This window comes from Panthera tigris, chromosome F2 (assembly GCF_018350195.1).
Source record: "Panthera tigris isolate Pti1 chromosome F2, P.tigris_Pti1_mat1.1, whole genome shotgun sequence".
Lineage (NCBI taxonomy): Eukaryota > Metazoa > Chordata > Mammalia > Carnivora > Felidae > Panthera > Panthera tigris.
This window is the reverse complement of record NC_056676.1, coordinates 49,066,433-49,083,694: the sequence shown is the minus strand read 5'-3', so window position 1 is coordinate 49,083,694 and position 17,262 is coordinate 49,066,433. Positions and strand designations below refer to the sequence as shown.

Genomic DNA, 17,262 nt, shown 5'->3' with positions numbered 1-17,262 from the left:
ATGTAATATTTACCCTCTCCATGAAGAAAAACCTTGAAGGAGGTCATTCTTACGAAGTAACTTTTAAAATAATGTTTATTTATATATACTCTAACTTGAACCTGTTATTGATGAGCAATATATCCTCAGCCAACAGTAATGTCTTTAACTTTCTATTTCCAACTGTTAATCTTCATTTCCTTTAGGCATATGTACATGTTTTTACTTATCTTCAATCCTACACATTGCTAGTAAATTATGATTACATTTTAGGTGTAAAACACCAATTTTAGCCATATGTTCAAATATTGAAAATTTATTTTATTAGAGGTTATTACTGGTAGGTAGAGACAGGACTGAATGGTACAACATGAAGCCATATTAACCATAAATGAATTTAATACTATTAATGACTAAGTAGCAGAAGAGCATTTGGGAGATGGTTAAATATTAAAAGGCACAAAGTGGATTAAATTAAATTAACTACATGAAAATCTATGATCCATATAGCTAACTAGAAAGAACTCTATTCTCATCATTCTCCACATACACTATTCTTAATTAGCTGGGGAGGGAAAAAGTAACGAAAACTGTTGGAAGATTTAAGAGTTTCAGATATTAAGAGTTATCAAACCTAGTTATTCTAATAACAACTGGAATAAGTATTAGATTAGTAGCCTATAAACCTAAACTATAAGAATTAGTACAAACTGATTTATATTCGTAAACTTCATGTAGTAAACCATGATCCAACATTGTGATTTAGAGAGAACGTACTTAGTAGATCACAGTGACCAGAAAGAGTAGACACTAAAATGAGCCCACATAAAATTCATAGTCGTGTAATAATTACAACAAAAGACGTTGTAATGGCGATTGCGAATAACAGTGAGTAGGTGTTCACTCTGTGGAGAGGCTGAAAAAATTGAGTGCTATGAAACTAGTGTTCAATTAATACCACCCATATGTAAAAGACTGTACAGTCCGTGGAAATAAAATTCTAGTCATTAGAGACATTTTTAAAAAGGAGTGAAGACAATTCTCTAGGCTTTCCTATGACTAAATATCATAAGACCAATCCTCTGCTCTAATATTCTATTCATCAAACAGCCTGCTGATATATAATTTAGTCCTCTATTCAGCAGAGAGAACGTGATCCACATAGATAATAGTCATTTCTTATGTTGCCAAATATATTTCCCATTAATGATAAATGACATGGCTTTTGTGCTTTTAAATTTACACTTCTGAAATTTAGTTAATGTCAGTCAGTTCTCCAGTACTTGACAAAATGTTGCTAATCCTGGAACATGCTGACTCCATGAAGATAAAATTATCCCATGAACACTACCCAAAGCAGCAAGTGGACATCTCCCCTTTCAATAATAGATTCATCAGGAAAACAAATTTGAGTTGTAGGAACAATAAGCCAGTAATGCCGCTTTTCAACCTAGAAATCATTTCCAAGTTTCCCCTAAGATTCTTTGAATTGATCAAATTCTATTCAATACTTTCGACTGTGTATAATTCAGGGTAAAATGCAAACATTGATGATAATAATAACAATAATAACATCAGCTTATATTCCTGAAAATATTTAACTCTTATTTCCACACTTAATGTAGGTTAATGTATCTATAGCTACATGGCTAAATTTTACTGTATCTGCTACCTCATTCCTATATAAGCTTCTAATAGCTAAAATTAAAACATAACTGTGCTTCGAGGTCATACTGTGATAAATGAATGCTGTAAGTATAACCTCATTTTAGCGTATCAATTGAAAATCATCAACAATAGCTATGAAAACACTAATAGATGTCTGTTAAAACCATAATGGTATCTTTAAGTTCTATGTCTCATATATATCATTCAAGATAATTCAACAAAGGTATGATAAATCTCACTGGAACCTTACTTTGCAATCTCCTTGTTGGGCTCTCTCCATGGAGTTGTCGTCGTGGCATATACGGAGAAGGGTGGGGAAGTGGTAATGAAGAAACATCATGGGTCTGGAGTTTGTACCAATGTGGCTCATCATCTAATAATGCTGTTTCTAATTCAATTAAAATCTACAAAGCCAAGAAACAAAAGAATGTTAAATACCTATAATATAGAAACTCTATTAAATAGTCTCATAACTTTTATAATAATGATAATTATAATAACAATGTCATTAGATCAAAAGTAATATGTTGCAAAGTTGTCCTTATGTTTGACAATAACTAAATAAAAGATAAGTATGCATAACTTCTGGCTGACTTAATAGTTTTAAATATCTAAAATTTTTTATAGACCTTTGACTATTCACTTACTAGAGGTTGTTAAATTTGCATTACATAAAGACGCTACAAAAAAGAAAAAAGAGACAACTCCAGCCAATAGCTCTGATAAACATAGAAGCAAAAATTCTCAACAAAATATTAGCAAACCAAATCCAAAAATACATTAAAAAAATCATTCACCACAATCCATGAGATTTTTTTCAAGGATGCAGGGTAGTTCAATATTCACAGATCAATCAACATGATACATCATATCAATAAGAGAAAGGATAAAAACCATATGATCATTTCAATAGATGCGGAATCCATTCATGATAAAAACCCTCAACAGAGTAGGTCTAGAGGGAACATACCTCAACACAATAAAGGTCATATACGAAAAACCCACAGTTAACATCATACTCAATGGTAAAAAAGCGTCGGGCTCTGTGCTGACAGCTCAGAGCCTGGAGCCTGCTTCAGATTCTGTGTTTCCGGCTGTCTCTGCCCCTCCCCTGCTCACACTCTGCCTCTCTCTGTCTCAAAAATAAATTTAAAAAACATTTAAAGAATTAAAAAAAATAAATTTACAAAGGAAATCAGTCCATGGGAATAAGTGACAATTTCCTTTTAGGGTCTTGTGCAAAGATGACAGTGTTTGTGATTATGTATATGAGAAGTGTTGTGTAATGATAAATCACCATTTAGCTAAGGGAGGTAAAGAAGCACAACAGCTAAGTTATTTCATTCTTCCCAAATTTTCTCTAGTCATTTTCCAAATCACAGGCACTGTGTTCCAGAGGTTTACACACACACACACACACACACACACACACACACACACACACACATATTTACTCCTCAGAATAGCCCTGAGTTGCATAGTATTATTGTTGCCGTTTGGCCAAGAGGAAACTGAAGCACAAATAGATTAAATAACTTGCTCAAGGACGCAAGGCTAGGAAGCAGTAGTGTCAGGGATCCTGACCCAAGAAGGCCGGCGCCAGTCTGCTCCTAACAACCACGTTACCCCTCCTCCCAACTGGTTTACCACTCTTCCTTCTCTATGAATATTCAGTTCAACACTTCTTTGGATTGTTGTTTTTCCCATGAGATTCACATTTAACTGACTCAGGCAAACCAACCACACTGGAAAAGGCTAAAAGCATTACTCGTTTTTACTATGCTAATAGCTGGAGAACTGCCTCCCACCTTGCCCCTCTCCAATTCGTTCTCTGCGTTACAGGTGGAAATGTTTTTCTCAAGTACAAATGCAATCCAGCCAGTCCCTTTAAAATCTATCATTTGCTCCGTCTATCCACAAGATAAAATCCAAACTTCTTAACATGACGTATTGAAGGATGTGATCTGGTCAGTGTCAGATTCACCCTCAAGTCTAATTTCTTACCACTTTCCCTTCCAAGACTCCCTCAACTCTCACATCTTGTTATTCCTTCGGCAGGAGCTTCACTCCCCTGGTCTGTATACTTAAGAGGTTATAAGTTCCTTGAAGGACATAATATTCCTTATTCACCTTTGAAGCCTCCGTCCCTAGCACTTTACAGATACATTATAGGGCTTAAAAAATAATTCATAAATGAATGATTGAGCTACTAGATGTAGAGTTGCTTCACTAAACTAAAATGATAAACACGCACTAGAAAGCACAGCAATGCATTTGTGAAACACAAAACAACCTTTTATCATTCAACACTGAGATTTCTACACTAGGAACAAACACCTAAAAATTGTCACAAAGTATTCAGAACCATTTTTTATGTTACCAACATTTTGCTTTGAAGCAGTAGCTAAATTCATTCTGTGAAAGAAACTGTTTACTTCTTCAGATATTCAAAATATAAGATTTTACTGACAGTCACATGAAGAAAAGTATTCAAGAGGACAGGAACAGTCTAAGCTTCAAAGTAATTCCAGATACCTCTCCTAAGAATTCACTTTCTTCCTCTCGAACTCGAGCTTGATCCCAGAGCGTGATCTCTAGCATCCGTTCCCTAAATTCTCTTCGATGGACTGGGGAATAAATGAATGTTTGGTTCCATTTGGGTTCCAATGTTTTCTTTACTGTTTTAGTTCTTCTCTTGTTTTTATCACTGTAAAAAAAAAAAAAAAAAGGAATATATGAACTTATATAAACCTTTAAGTTTTGCCCCAAAAACTATTCATTTAAAATTTCTCAGGAAAGAAGTGAAGTTTTCCATAAATTTATCATACATTATGAATATTGTAATTGTTTAAATTGCTACTAAAACGTATAAGTATATAATCATATCACTTTATAAAAGCAATATTTCAATAAATCTGAAATCCTTCCACGATAATTAAAAACTTAATCTTTCTCAAAATCTAAATAAAACCAGACCAAAGAATATTAACTCCACGTTTTTTTACACATATTGCCCTATTGGAAACCTTTAAAGCAGCAATGAACCAATGACATTACATATACTATTCACTTGAACGACAGAAGTCTAATTGTGATGTTCACAACTTTATATCTGTATAGTTTAGCTGAGCAACTACAATTACATTTTATCAAGTTATTTTCTTACATAAAGAAAATACGTACTTGCTCATTAAACAGCTATCAGGCCTTTAAAAGCATTGTAAAATTATTTCTGTGCGAGGTAGCCACCACAGCGTGAGCTGGAAATGCAAGCTGGTCATCCCTGATAGATGGAACTTCCAGCTCAGAGGTTTCCATACTTTTTTTGACTGCCTATCTCTATCAAGCGAATGTTTTTGACAATGCATCCTATTATATGTACATACATTTATGAATTACATGCATGTATTACTATACTGTTGTATTAATAATATTGTGTTCATTCACGAACACACAAAAATAGAAATTAAAAATAATTAGGTAAAAATTTAGAAAATTCAACTATTTCTTCCGGAACTCCAATGGATTGTTTTACTCATCCCGTGGGGTGTATCCATTCCTTTCTGAGATCCCTACTGTAGCTTATTAGAAAGGATCATCTAGGAAGAAAATATTAAGCCATCTAGAGAGCTTATTTGAAGTGAGAAGTGTACAATAAACTCCAAGCAGAACCACAGTAGCTGCCACAAATTCTCTCAGCACAACATAGTTCTAAGAGTACTGAGAAATAGGAAGCAGGGGAACTAAGCAGGGGCAGTAAGTCTCTGAATTGGGGAGGCTGTGCTTCTTCTCCTTGGTGAACATAGAGCTTAACATATGACATAGATTGGATTTAACTAATCAAGAGCACATATGTTGCCAGAGCTCATGTATTTAATGTGGCAGAAAGCCACTTTAAAACATTGTATCTTTATTCATCTCTAAGGCCTTGTTAGGAAAATAACTTTGGAAACTCATGTAGGGAATTTTAACTCCATTCTATCTTATGGAAAAGTGGTATTGCAAATAAAAATAATTAAATAATAGAAATAATAACAAGGACTATGATTTATTACTCCTTCTGTCATCTCCTCTCTTCATTCAAAATTTTAACAAATATTTATAAAGCATCTACTTATATTCCATGCATTGAAGATTGAATTATGAGACCCTGTGAAGAGATAAAGTTCAGGCCAGGAATTAAAAGATTAAGGCCAGGAAGAAAACATTTAGTGGGAGCCTTGCTGTATAATTCAAAAATGGTTTGTAAGGCAGTGTGAAAGGCAATAGAAAAATAAACCTTGACTTCCTCCTAAGAAGTGTAAAAAGTGCTCAGATAAAGAGGACTATTTTAGAAGGGATTCCTATACTGGACAGCATGGAGACTAGACAACCATTGAAGTTCCTCACACACCCACCATATACAATTAACACTTAATAAGGCAATTTAGTGTGTATTAAAGTATCAATCCTTGCAAAGAACCATAAAAAAATTATCTTCAGCAAGTTAAAAAAAAAGTAAATTAGGGTTTGTGTTCGTTCGTTTGTTTGTTTGTATAACTAAAGCCTTCAAAATAAGATCAGGTTAAAGAAAAATGTTGGGGGTTTCCTGGCTGGCTCAGTTGGTAGAGCATGTGACTCTTGATCTTGAGGTTATCAGTTCGAGCCCCATGTTGGATGTAGAGATAACTTAAAAATACAATTCTTTAAAGCAAACAAACAAAATAAGTTCAGTTTTTATAAGTCAAACACTGAAAAGCTGCTAAGAGTGTTTAAAAACTAAGATCAATACACACGCTATATTTTATTTTTTAATTTATTTTTTTAAGATTTTTAAAAATGTTTCTATTTATTTTTGAGAGAGAAAGAGAGAGAGAGAGCATGAGTCAGGGAGGGGCAGAGAGACAGGGGGGCTCACTGCTGTCTCTCACTGTGCTGACAGCAGTGAGCCCACGCAGGGGCAGAAAGAGGGAGAGAGAGTCACAAGCAGGCTCTGCATCGTCAGCACAGAGCCTGACATAGGGCTCAAACTCATGAACTGTGAGATCATGGCCTGAGCCGAAATCAAGAGTTGGATGCTTCACTGACTGAGCCACCCAGGTGTTCCCAAGATTTATTTCTCAAAAGCAGCCCAATAACAATAAAATAAATCACTGATCTCTACCAGTATCATTAAATTGTTGAGAATGCAAACTATTTTTTTTTTAAATAAAATCCAACCTAAAGCCTTTCCTATTTATTTTCATGTTACCAGCACTTTGGGTTTCCATTTACTTTATACCACGAACAGCATGCAAAGACTTGATGTGTTTACTCAAAACGAAAAAAATATATTTTGATTGAAAACCAATGTTACTTCAAGATATAAAAGAGTGTCAAGCACACTCGGGTATTTTTTAGAGTAGGTCATAACTTAGAAAATAACGTTTTGAATAAATCAACTGACATAGTGGCATTCCAGACGACATCTCTTCTGTGCAGCCTCACTTGCCCCTCCAGGAATTCGTATCAACAAAAAGGCATCAATTGTTTTCTATGTTCACTTATTCAAATAGCCTCTCTCCTCGAAAAATTGCCAAGAAAAATGAAATAATTCATATCAAAAGCATAAATAGTCAGTTATTCATGTGTAAAAACTTGTATCAGCAGCAAAAAAAAAAAAAAAAAGATAATATAGCTGTTTCTGAGTTAACCAAAGAATTCTCTTCTCTTTAAAGATAAAACCCTGATACAACTCTCTCAATCAATAAAGTAAGCAACAACAACAAAAAAAGTAAGCAACAAACTTACTATTCTTCAAATTTCTGATAATTGACAAGGAAACAGCTGAGAAACAATTTGAGGATGAAATATTTACCTATTTCCCCCATTCTCTGATGCCAAGAAAAAATAAAAACACTACATCTAAAATATAAAGGATTGGTGAAGCAGACTTTCCTTTCCATTTTAGATCCATCTGCTCAGAAAGTAGGGGGGAGAGTATGTAAAATAAAATAAACAAAACAAAAATGGTCAATCAAGAAATAAATTCCGGGGCGCCTGGGTGGCTCAGTCAGTTGAGCATCCGACTTCGGCTCAGGTCATGATCTCACAGTTCGTGGGTTCGAGCCCCGCGTCAGGCTCTGTGCTGGAGCCTGCTTCAGATTCTGCGTCTCCTTCTCTCTCTGCCCCTCCCCCGCTCATGCTTTCTCTCACTCTGTTTCTCAAAAATAAAGAAATGTAGGAAACCAATTTGACAATAAATTTCATATATTAAAAAAATAAATAAAAAATAAATAAATAAATAAATAAATAAATGTAAAAATTTTTTTTCAATGAACAAAAAAGAAATAAGTTCCATAATTTGAAAGTCTTTTATCATCTTCCAAAGTAAGTATTTTTTTCAAAGGTTTGAGTAAGCAGAAACTTAAGTTATGTATATGCAGAAAAGCATAGATGGGAATACTAGCAATTCTTGTGGGTTTTTATCAGGGCATTCTAAGAATGTTTAGACTAGTAAATCATGCTGCTCTAAGAAGCCAAGTGATGTGGCCTCCAGGATGGCAGGGTAATAGGGCTGTGACATATCGAGTCAACCAACTGAAGTTTAAACTGGATTTAAAAGCTCCAGTTGTGAATATCTTCTTCTTCCCTTGCAGTTCAAAGTATATCCCTATCCAAAAGGCAACCTAAGTTGTGAGAAAACAACTTTCTTCATGAAAATTTGGTAAGATCAAATTATATGGCAGTTTTAATAACTTCAGACACAATGGCACCTTGACGGACTTTCTGATGAATCTTCTTCACAAATTTCACTTCAAAATATGTATCAAACAAAATGTAAGGCCTATGTTAATTGTCTACTTCCATATTTTTATCCTTTTCTTGGTTGAGGTTGTTCTTCAGATGATACTTTGGCATTCAAGTCTGATGACTTTCAGCTTGAACTAAGTAAATGAGGGGCCAAAAGTGTGTAAACGTGTTGAAGATCACATGTGTGCCTAGCCACTTCCAACGTGGGAAAAAATGACCAGCCTTTGAGAACACTCTGTCCTGGAGGCCAGGATGCTCAATAGCTGGGGAAATGATAATTGGTGTCATTAATTCTTTCTTTTTACATGACGTCTACTGAATAATCTCTTTTATTTTTTATGTACCTGAAATTAAAAGGGGATTAGATAATTTTTGAAAATCTATTCCTCCAATCCTAATTTCTCTGTTCAAATTAGGGCAGAACAACATCATTTGTGCTAGTTAGTAAGGACACAAAGCAAATGCTGCTTGAAGAAGTTGATTCCAGGACCAGAGGCATAGCGTGATGATTTGGGGTGATGAAATATAAAGCATATTCACTAATTTTACATTACATAAAGAAATAATATCTTAGTATGAGGAGGTAGAAGGTGTAAAGGAACATGATGAGTACCTTTTAGCATCATTTCCAGCTTTTTGCTACTGTAGACTGTATTAAAAATGCGTTTGGTTTTAAAAAGCATAATAATTGTTAATGATTTTGATAAATGAAAATACGCATCATTTAAGAATCCATATAACCTAAAATAAATCTTCAATGAAATCATCCATAACATTTGATATCAGTTTTAAAACAATCTCAAAGCACTTACTGTCACTATTTTGAAGATTCATGAATCATATGAATCATATGAATAGATGAATCATTATGTTTAGGTTAAATTTCATAAATATCTGAGTTGCATGATACATAAAAATAAATGAGACAGAATTGAAACACCCACTGTTATTAACATTTCTTATTTATTTTCAAGAACATTTATTTTTGTTTCATATCCCTACCTTCTGTCTGGAAGAAAGTAAATTTTAACATAAGGATTCCTTGGCCTCCCATCTTCCCTGGAAGGGAGATCCTTTGCTCCCAAAATTGTAACTATTAATTGGTGACCAACCTTGTCAAACCATAGTTTTATCTGAAAAGCAAAAATATTCATTTATCAGCTCAAACTTTTACTACCATCACATAATGCTTACATTCCCAATCTTTCCCCATTCTCTTACACTAGTATGAGCACAGAATAAGTTTTACTTCATAAATTGCACTTAGTTAAAATAAAAGGATATGCTATAATAACTTCAATGAACAGAGGCAATAATGCAGATTATTTTGGATGGATTGATAAATCACTTGAGCTTTTTGTTATCCTAATGTGATTGCTTATTAACATGCACATGATAATTACCCTAAGAACTTCACATACAGTGACTGTGTTTGCCTATCTTTATGTAAGAATCATATTTTAGTTCCCCTAAAATAATGAGTTCAGAATAAATGCTCAAATGAACTGAAGAGATACCTCATTTATATGGCATTCGTAGGGAATTTTTAAGCAAATGTTTTAAAAGACAAAACATTTCATTTGAAAAGACATTTTAAAGATTACAAGCAAGGTAGAAGTACCAGTGGCTTTAGTCCATAGACTCCTTGATTTTGTATTTAAAGCCATAATAAATTCATCTTTATAGGTTTTTCTTACACAGACATCGAGTCCCTTTTTCATTAGAGAAGATATATTACATCCTTAGAATAAAAGGGTATTATTTTACCATTCGAGATGAGAAGATGGGAGTAACTTCTCTGACATAATTAGGAATTGGAACTTCACATCCAGCTGCTAAATTCATTTGATTTAACAATTGTCACCTCCCACACACATACCTCACACTCCCACACCTAGCTAGCTAATTCTACCCTGTCAGGATGTATAACTTGGCTCTAATCCACGTTTTGGTTCAGAACTCATCACATCTCTGGCCATTATCTTGAAATTGAATCCAAAATCTGAAAGTTGGGAATAAAATTATATACTGTGTAATAGTTTAATTTTTCCTTTAATTTGGAAGTTTAATATTTGCAGCAGTTAAAAAAAAATGTTAATATACATCTCATGTCCGTCATTCCCTCTCCTCCTGAAATGGACAGTCAGGTCTGGACCAGGCTCTGAGATATACAAATAAATATATAACATATATACACATGCATAAAAATCACCTAAATATATATATATATATGTATATATGATATATTGGTAATTTGGTTCTAATTCTAACATGGCTCTGTTGAGTCTCTCAATTCATATCTCAGAGAACGAGAGGCTGAATGAGACTGAGTCCAAAGAAGAGGACTAATGGCCCAGAATGGACAGAAGAGGACTAATGCTCTTCTGTCAAATGGAATTAGCCCTCTTAATAATGGCAAGAAATACTTAATTTTTAAAAATTATAATTAATACCCTTTATGTTATATTAAGCCCTCATATTTAAAATGCAGGTATTACCATGCTGTTGTGTAACAAAGTTTTCTTAATAGAGCTTCAAAGTACAGTCTCTAGAAAAGTGTTTCTTAAAGGGTGGTTCACTAACCTTACATCTGTGTTATCTGGCTCATTTGTTGAAAAGTTACAAATTCCTGTGGCCCACCCCTCACCTACTGAATCAGAACGGGGCCCAGGTTTTTGTTTGTTTGTTTTTTTTGACAAATTTCAACAAGTCCTCCTGGTGATTCTCATGGGCATTAAAGTTTGAGAACCATTGCCTGAGACTAGGGGATTAACACCCTGAAAGAAAAAAAAAAAACCTCTTCAACATGCGAATAGAAAAAAGTTCAAATATTTGCTTGTGTAACAACATTAGAACATAGATACGGGTGAGGGTAAGTGGATAAAAAAAGAAACCATTGTTCTGGCAAAGACATGAGGGGAAAACAACAAGAAAAAAAGTAAGAAATACAAGAGTGTCTTTATATGAGATGAAACAGAGATGTTGTCAGAGAGCATCATGGTTCTTCTAAAATGTGTGACCAAAAACCCCATTAATTTCTGATATTCTCTATTTTCTATAGCAATCAAAAAGCTTATGGCTTTATATTTCCAGGACAATTAAAAACACTTCTCTGAGGATCATGATATGATTATTAGGCACTTCAAAGAAAAAAAGATTCTGAAAGGCTAAAAAAAAAAAAAAAAAAAAGGAAACCTTTTTCTGGTAAACTGTACATTTAGAAACAAAGAAACAATAATAATAATTATTAGACTAAGCTCATAATTATTGGAACAAGTTACTGATTTCTGTAAATTGTTTCTGACGGATGAGACTAAGCATTTGCCATCTTCACAGGTGATATTTTTGCTCCTCTAAACTCATTAGAGACAAACATTTGAGATACATAACTTCAAATGCTTGATAAGCAGTATTCTTTTTAGATTTTCCTATGCCACAGAAAACTAAAATTATCATTTGTGAGTAATATTCATTTTTCATACAAGCAGATACTAGGCATATGGCCTCCCTGTATACATTTTATAAAATTTATAAAATTATACTTTCCAGATATATAAATGTTAATATAGTACATTTTAATTTTATGGGTTTTTTAGTCAAAATTACAACTTTTAATAAACTTTTTTAAACTAGGCGTTTGATCGATAGCCCTAATTTTCATTTTATATTACAGGACTTGCATTGAAGTTTTTAATAGATATCCAGTTCACATTAGCAAAACAATTATTTTATTAGCTAGATTATTTTATCACATTCCTAACTTTCTTATCTGTGCTTTTCAAATGATAGGTGAAAATATATCTGTTGACTCCCCCAAAATATAATAAGTGGATTTCCACAGTTCTAGATGACATACTTCTGATTTTACCTCTATTTCATTAATAAAAATCTTGGAGCATCTTTTTAATTGTTTGCATATAGTAATCATTCCAGCTTTACCATGTACCCATTTTTAAATGTCCTAAGGAGAACCTGAACAGCACAAGTAAATATTTAATACTATATAATATTAAGTAGAACTGTAATTTTTCAAATTTAAACTAAATTAGTATTATTCAAAACCAACAACAACAAAAAAAAACATGCAGCAAAGCAAGGAAAGCATAATACTACTTAAAAAAACAACTATATTGTCATTATTTTACCATGTAAGGGTTTCCTAATGAAAAGAGGCAAACAACTTGTACCAAGTGTTACAGTAAAATTAAATCCCATTTCAATTACAAAATGTGAACAACATAAACCCAACACATTTTATTTAGATCATCATTTTGTTCTTTCAAAATAACACACTTTTCAATCTTGAACCTTATATATTAAATGCATAAAATTCATATTTTAGATAAGGTACAAATTTATTTGCCAGTCTCCTCAAGGATTTGTTGCTTGGAAAATGCAAGAGAAAGATGTTAAGTGATAAAATGAATGATTTAAAGAGACAGAAACTTAGTGCAATAAAAAAAAAATATCAGCAGTATAAAATTAGCTAGTTTTGTCAATATTCTATATACAAGTGCAGTCTGAAACCTATCAAGTTTTAGCATTCAGTGGATCATATAAAATCACTAACAGAGATTGTCTCTTTAAATTTTAATTGTATTTTCATCTCCATGCAGAAATTTTACAAGCTGGCTTATAAAATGAGTTGAAAGTCAATAATATGGTTTGGAGCAACATACCAAAACAAGTTTCCTACTACGCATTTTCCAAAAACATACAAATAAGGGTTAAAACACAACTTTCGTTTCTATCAGGCAGACAGGGCCTTTACCTGAACCCTAGGAACAAAAGGCGTTGTTCTTCTACTAAGGCTTTGGCTCTGGTAAGCAAAATTAAAGAAAAAAGCAATAAAACAAAACCAAAAAGGACAACACGCTGGGACTAAAAGACCAAAAGTAAAAACAAACACATAAAACTACCCCTTAAATATTATTTTTCCATAACAATACATATCTGAATTAAGGACTTCAATGTAACAAGTTAATTTTGCCAAAATGCTAAGATATCTAAAAACTATATAAAATCAGATGTTTAAATGTAATCAACACAACAGGAATTAAGAGCGAATGTAAAATAACATTTTTGGGCTTGTATATTCTGAAAGAATGAGTGTAAACATAATCCAGGAGTCAAGAAATTTCAGGTTTTACCCTTAAACGCTCTACATAGAAAAAAACCAGTCCAAGAAGTTACATAAAAATGCACCATAGAATTATTATTAGTGAAAAGTCATCTGTAGAAGTAATCGTGTGACTTCTCTAAAACACATCTAACAAAAATTTTAAAAACATTAGCCAAGTTGGCTCTAGCATTTCTTAAAAGAATAAACACAGTAAGATAAAAGCGTGTGGAACACACTGTACTAACTAGTTGATTCACACCTTAAGAATTTATACCAGGTTCTAGTATTTAAACACCATTTTTAAACACTTATTACATACTATACAAGGTAATACTGTTTATTGCTAATCACACTTATTAATGATAATACCTCAATTCTTTTTATTTATACAATTCTTTATATTTTTCCAAGCCTCTACTGGCAGGTTATTGCAAGTTCATTGTCTCCAACAAAACTAGAAGGTAGGTGCTATTATCTCCAATTTGAAATAAGGAGACATAGAGAAAGGCTGGATATACTTGCCCATATTCAAACAAAAAGTAAGATAGTGTAAAGGTAAAAAAAATAAAGCCTGGTTCTAAAAAAGAAAACAAGAAAAGGAAGGGAAGGGAAGGGAAGGGAAGGGAAGGGAAGGGAAGGGAAGGGAAGGGAAAGGAAGGAGAGGAGAGGAGGGAAAAAAGCCCAGTTCTGATTAAATCATTGTTTCAAATTCTTATAATAAAATCAAATTTTCTTTCTCTTTTGGCGTATCCTGTTTTCATTTGGAAACAGTTACCAAAAGACATCACAATAATCAGAATTTTGTGCCTTCAGTAAGGCATGCTAATAGCTAAATAGGAACAAAATCAGAAGCATATATCAGGGTTTGGGAAGGGATTTCAAGGGATTCAATTCTTCTTCCTTCCCTAAGATTCCATTCCATTCCTCACATTTCCCATTCTCCTGTCTAATTCAAAGAGTTATCAATAAAGGCTTCAGACCTTTCCATTGCTATAAGGAAACAGATAATAAGTACTAGGAGGACTGTTGCCTAATTTGATTGTCACCAGATAGACACTATTTAAGACATAAATCTAAAACCCAAAGGAAAGCAGATCTTAAAAGCAGACATCAATCATGAGTCATCTTTCTCTCTCTCTAAAAACCAAGGGAGTCTCAAATCTAAGCAGTCTTCCTTTTGTGTGGAGACATTTCCAAAGGAAGAAAGAAATCTTTAGATATGGAGTATGTTACTGATATCTGTCTGCATGATCCTAGGTGAATACTTCTCTAACAAATGGGCCAAGGATGGATGAAACGCATAGAGAGTCCAGCTGAACAAAGGAACTAACAATATACTCTATTTGGAAATAGATTTTATTTTCCTTCTCCTCTCACCTGTTCTACCTGTTTTAGACCCAAAGCAACAGGTAATGGAAGATTTGTGCAGGTAAGTTTTACTTCATAAACTAAAAAAGCTTAATTTGCAATGAACAGCACTTCAAAATAAATTCGTCCTTTACGGCAAACATTTTCCATCTTCTAAGATGATCTCAAGTAAGCAATTCACAGGTTTCTGAAATCAGTTGTCTACAACCTAGGGCAATTTAAACCTAATCTTTACCTATAAGTTTACACATTAAACTTGGCTGGAAAAAACATATTTCTGTTTTGCTAGTGTTTTTAATTGAGATGAAATTCACATATAATAAAAGTAACCATCCTAAGGTATACAATTCAATGGCATTTAGTACATTCACAATACAATGCAACTACCACTTTCTTATAGTTTGAAAACTTGTCATCACCCCAGAATACCCTATGTACCTGTTTGTACCTATGAAGTAATGTAATCAACTCCCATTCCCCTCATGCCCCAACTCCTGGCAACTAAGTCGCCTTCTGTCTCAACAGATTCTGGATATTTCATACATGAATGGTGAACTATTACGTATTGCATTGCAATTTGCGGTTCATATTGATTCATTTATTTTACAGGAAATATCTGATGAACCTGTGACAACTCAGCCTCATACAAATGAAGAATTGAATTTCTACACTATTTTGCATTTTTTTCATGTTTATTTATTTCCGAGAGAGAGAGAGACAGACAGCGTGAGTGGGGGAGGGGCAGAGAGAGGGGGAGACACAGAATCCAAAGAAGGCTCCAGGCTCTGAGCTGTCAGCACAGAGCCTGATGCGGGGCTCAAACTCATGAACCGCAAGATCATGACCTGAGTCGAAGTGGGACACTTAACCGACTGAGCCACCTAGGTGCCCCTTTGCATCATACACTGCACTATCTTTAGGGCATTCCTTTTATGCAATGCTTCTGGAATAACAAGGTTGTGATGATGAGGTACAAAACATAAAAGCTCAAGGGAATAAACCTTCATTTACAGGAAGTTTTTAAAAGGCTGTAGAGTTTCTAAGGATATTGAAAGATACATACCTATTCTTCAGTTACTTACTCCATTTAAATGGGCATACAAAATGGATATGGACAATATTTACAAACCCATCACTAAAAATGGAGTCAGAAAAATATTAAAACAAAGTAACTTAGGGAAACATTGTAGACATAAAGCAACCACAGACCCAGAAGTAAAATAAAATTATTATCAGTAAGAATCAATGTGTTCTTATAGAAAGAAAGAATTTTAAGCTTCTCACTTTTAAAAAGAGTCAAAGGCTATATTTTATCTTAACACTGTTTCAAAAAGTAGCCAACTAATTTAAATTATTGATTTTTAATTTAATTTTAAATGGTTGATTTAATCATTTAATTATTAATTTTAAAGAATTGAAAGAACTACAAAAGTAATCTCCTAAAGATTAGCAAACTATTAAACTATGGAAGAACATAAGTTTTAAAAAGAATCAAAATAAGAGAGTTTTGACACAGCCAAGGCTAACATTACAGTCCAGGTGTCATAAACCTGAACTCAAAATGATTTTCTCACCAAATACATTTATGGCACTTTCATACTTATGCCCTAGAATAATAACCAGCAACAGCAGAATTCAAGCATAGAGAGGAAATAAACTGCATAAAGTTTTAAAAATATCAACAGCCTTGAAATGAAAGTTTAAACAACAATTTAAATTATATGTATATTTCTACTTGAGAAAATATCAGTCCATGAACTGACCTAATACATTAGGAGGTCAGCTTATATACCACACAAATTTTCTTTGTTCTCCAGAATTAGCAATGCCATAAAATTGTGAGCTATGGGCATGGGTAAAAACTCACCAGAATAAAAATGCCCAAAGGTAAAATAAATAGAAGGATATAGGGATTGTAATGTTGCCTTGCGACTTCCTAGGAATTTTCCCAAAAGGTGATATATATGGACATATTTTCCTAAACTCTACATCTTAGAGAAAACCAAAATGGTCTCCAGTTGGCAGGAATAGGGTTAAATATAAAGGGAAACACTATATCCAGAAGGATATCTTGCTTATGTTTCCTGCATGCAAAGAATGAAAATAAAATTAAGTTTCATGAAGATGAAATCTGTGTCTATCGGATTGTTCACGGTTATATTCCCAGCAACTGGGATTAAGGCTGACCCAGGGCCAGAGCTTAACATATATTTCTTGAGTCAATGATTGAAGATTAATTTCATACAAACATTTTTGAGGAAAATTTTGGCAACAGATTTCAAGAATCTCAAATTTTTTTCTCTTTCCTTCTCTTCCTGTAATTTTACTTCTGAAAAGTTATCCTGACAAAAGAA

At 33.4% G+C, this 17,262-nt stretch overlaps 1 protein-coding gene across 4 annotated transcripts in view; it reads right to left on the bottom strand.

The window, feature by feature from the left end:
• RIMS2 (regulating synaptic membrane exocytosis 2) overlaps positions 1-17,262 on the bottom strand; it is a 601,992-nt gene that overhangs the window by 264,363 nt on the left and 320,367 nt on the right. For 2 of the 4 annotated variants that reach the window (XM_015534713.2, XM_042972683.1), the window contains exons 6-9: positions 13,190-13,237; positions 9,421-9,551; positions 4,183-4,354; positions 1,898-2,051 (exon numbers count right to left, since the gene is read on the bottom strand). In XM_015534713.2, coding sequence (XP_015390199.2) covers positions 1,898-2,051; positions 4,183-4,354; positions 9,421-9,551; positions 13,190-13,237 — 505 coding nt within the window. The remainder of the gene's footprint in view (positions 1-1,897; positions 2,052-4,182; positions 4,355-9,420; positions 9,552-13,189; positions 13,238-17,262) is intronic. The other 2 variants (XM_042972687.1, XM_042972686.1) reach the window with 1 other exon arrangement.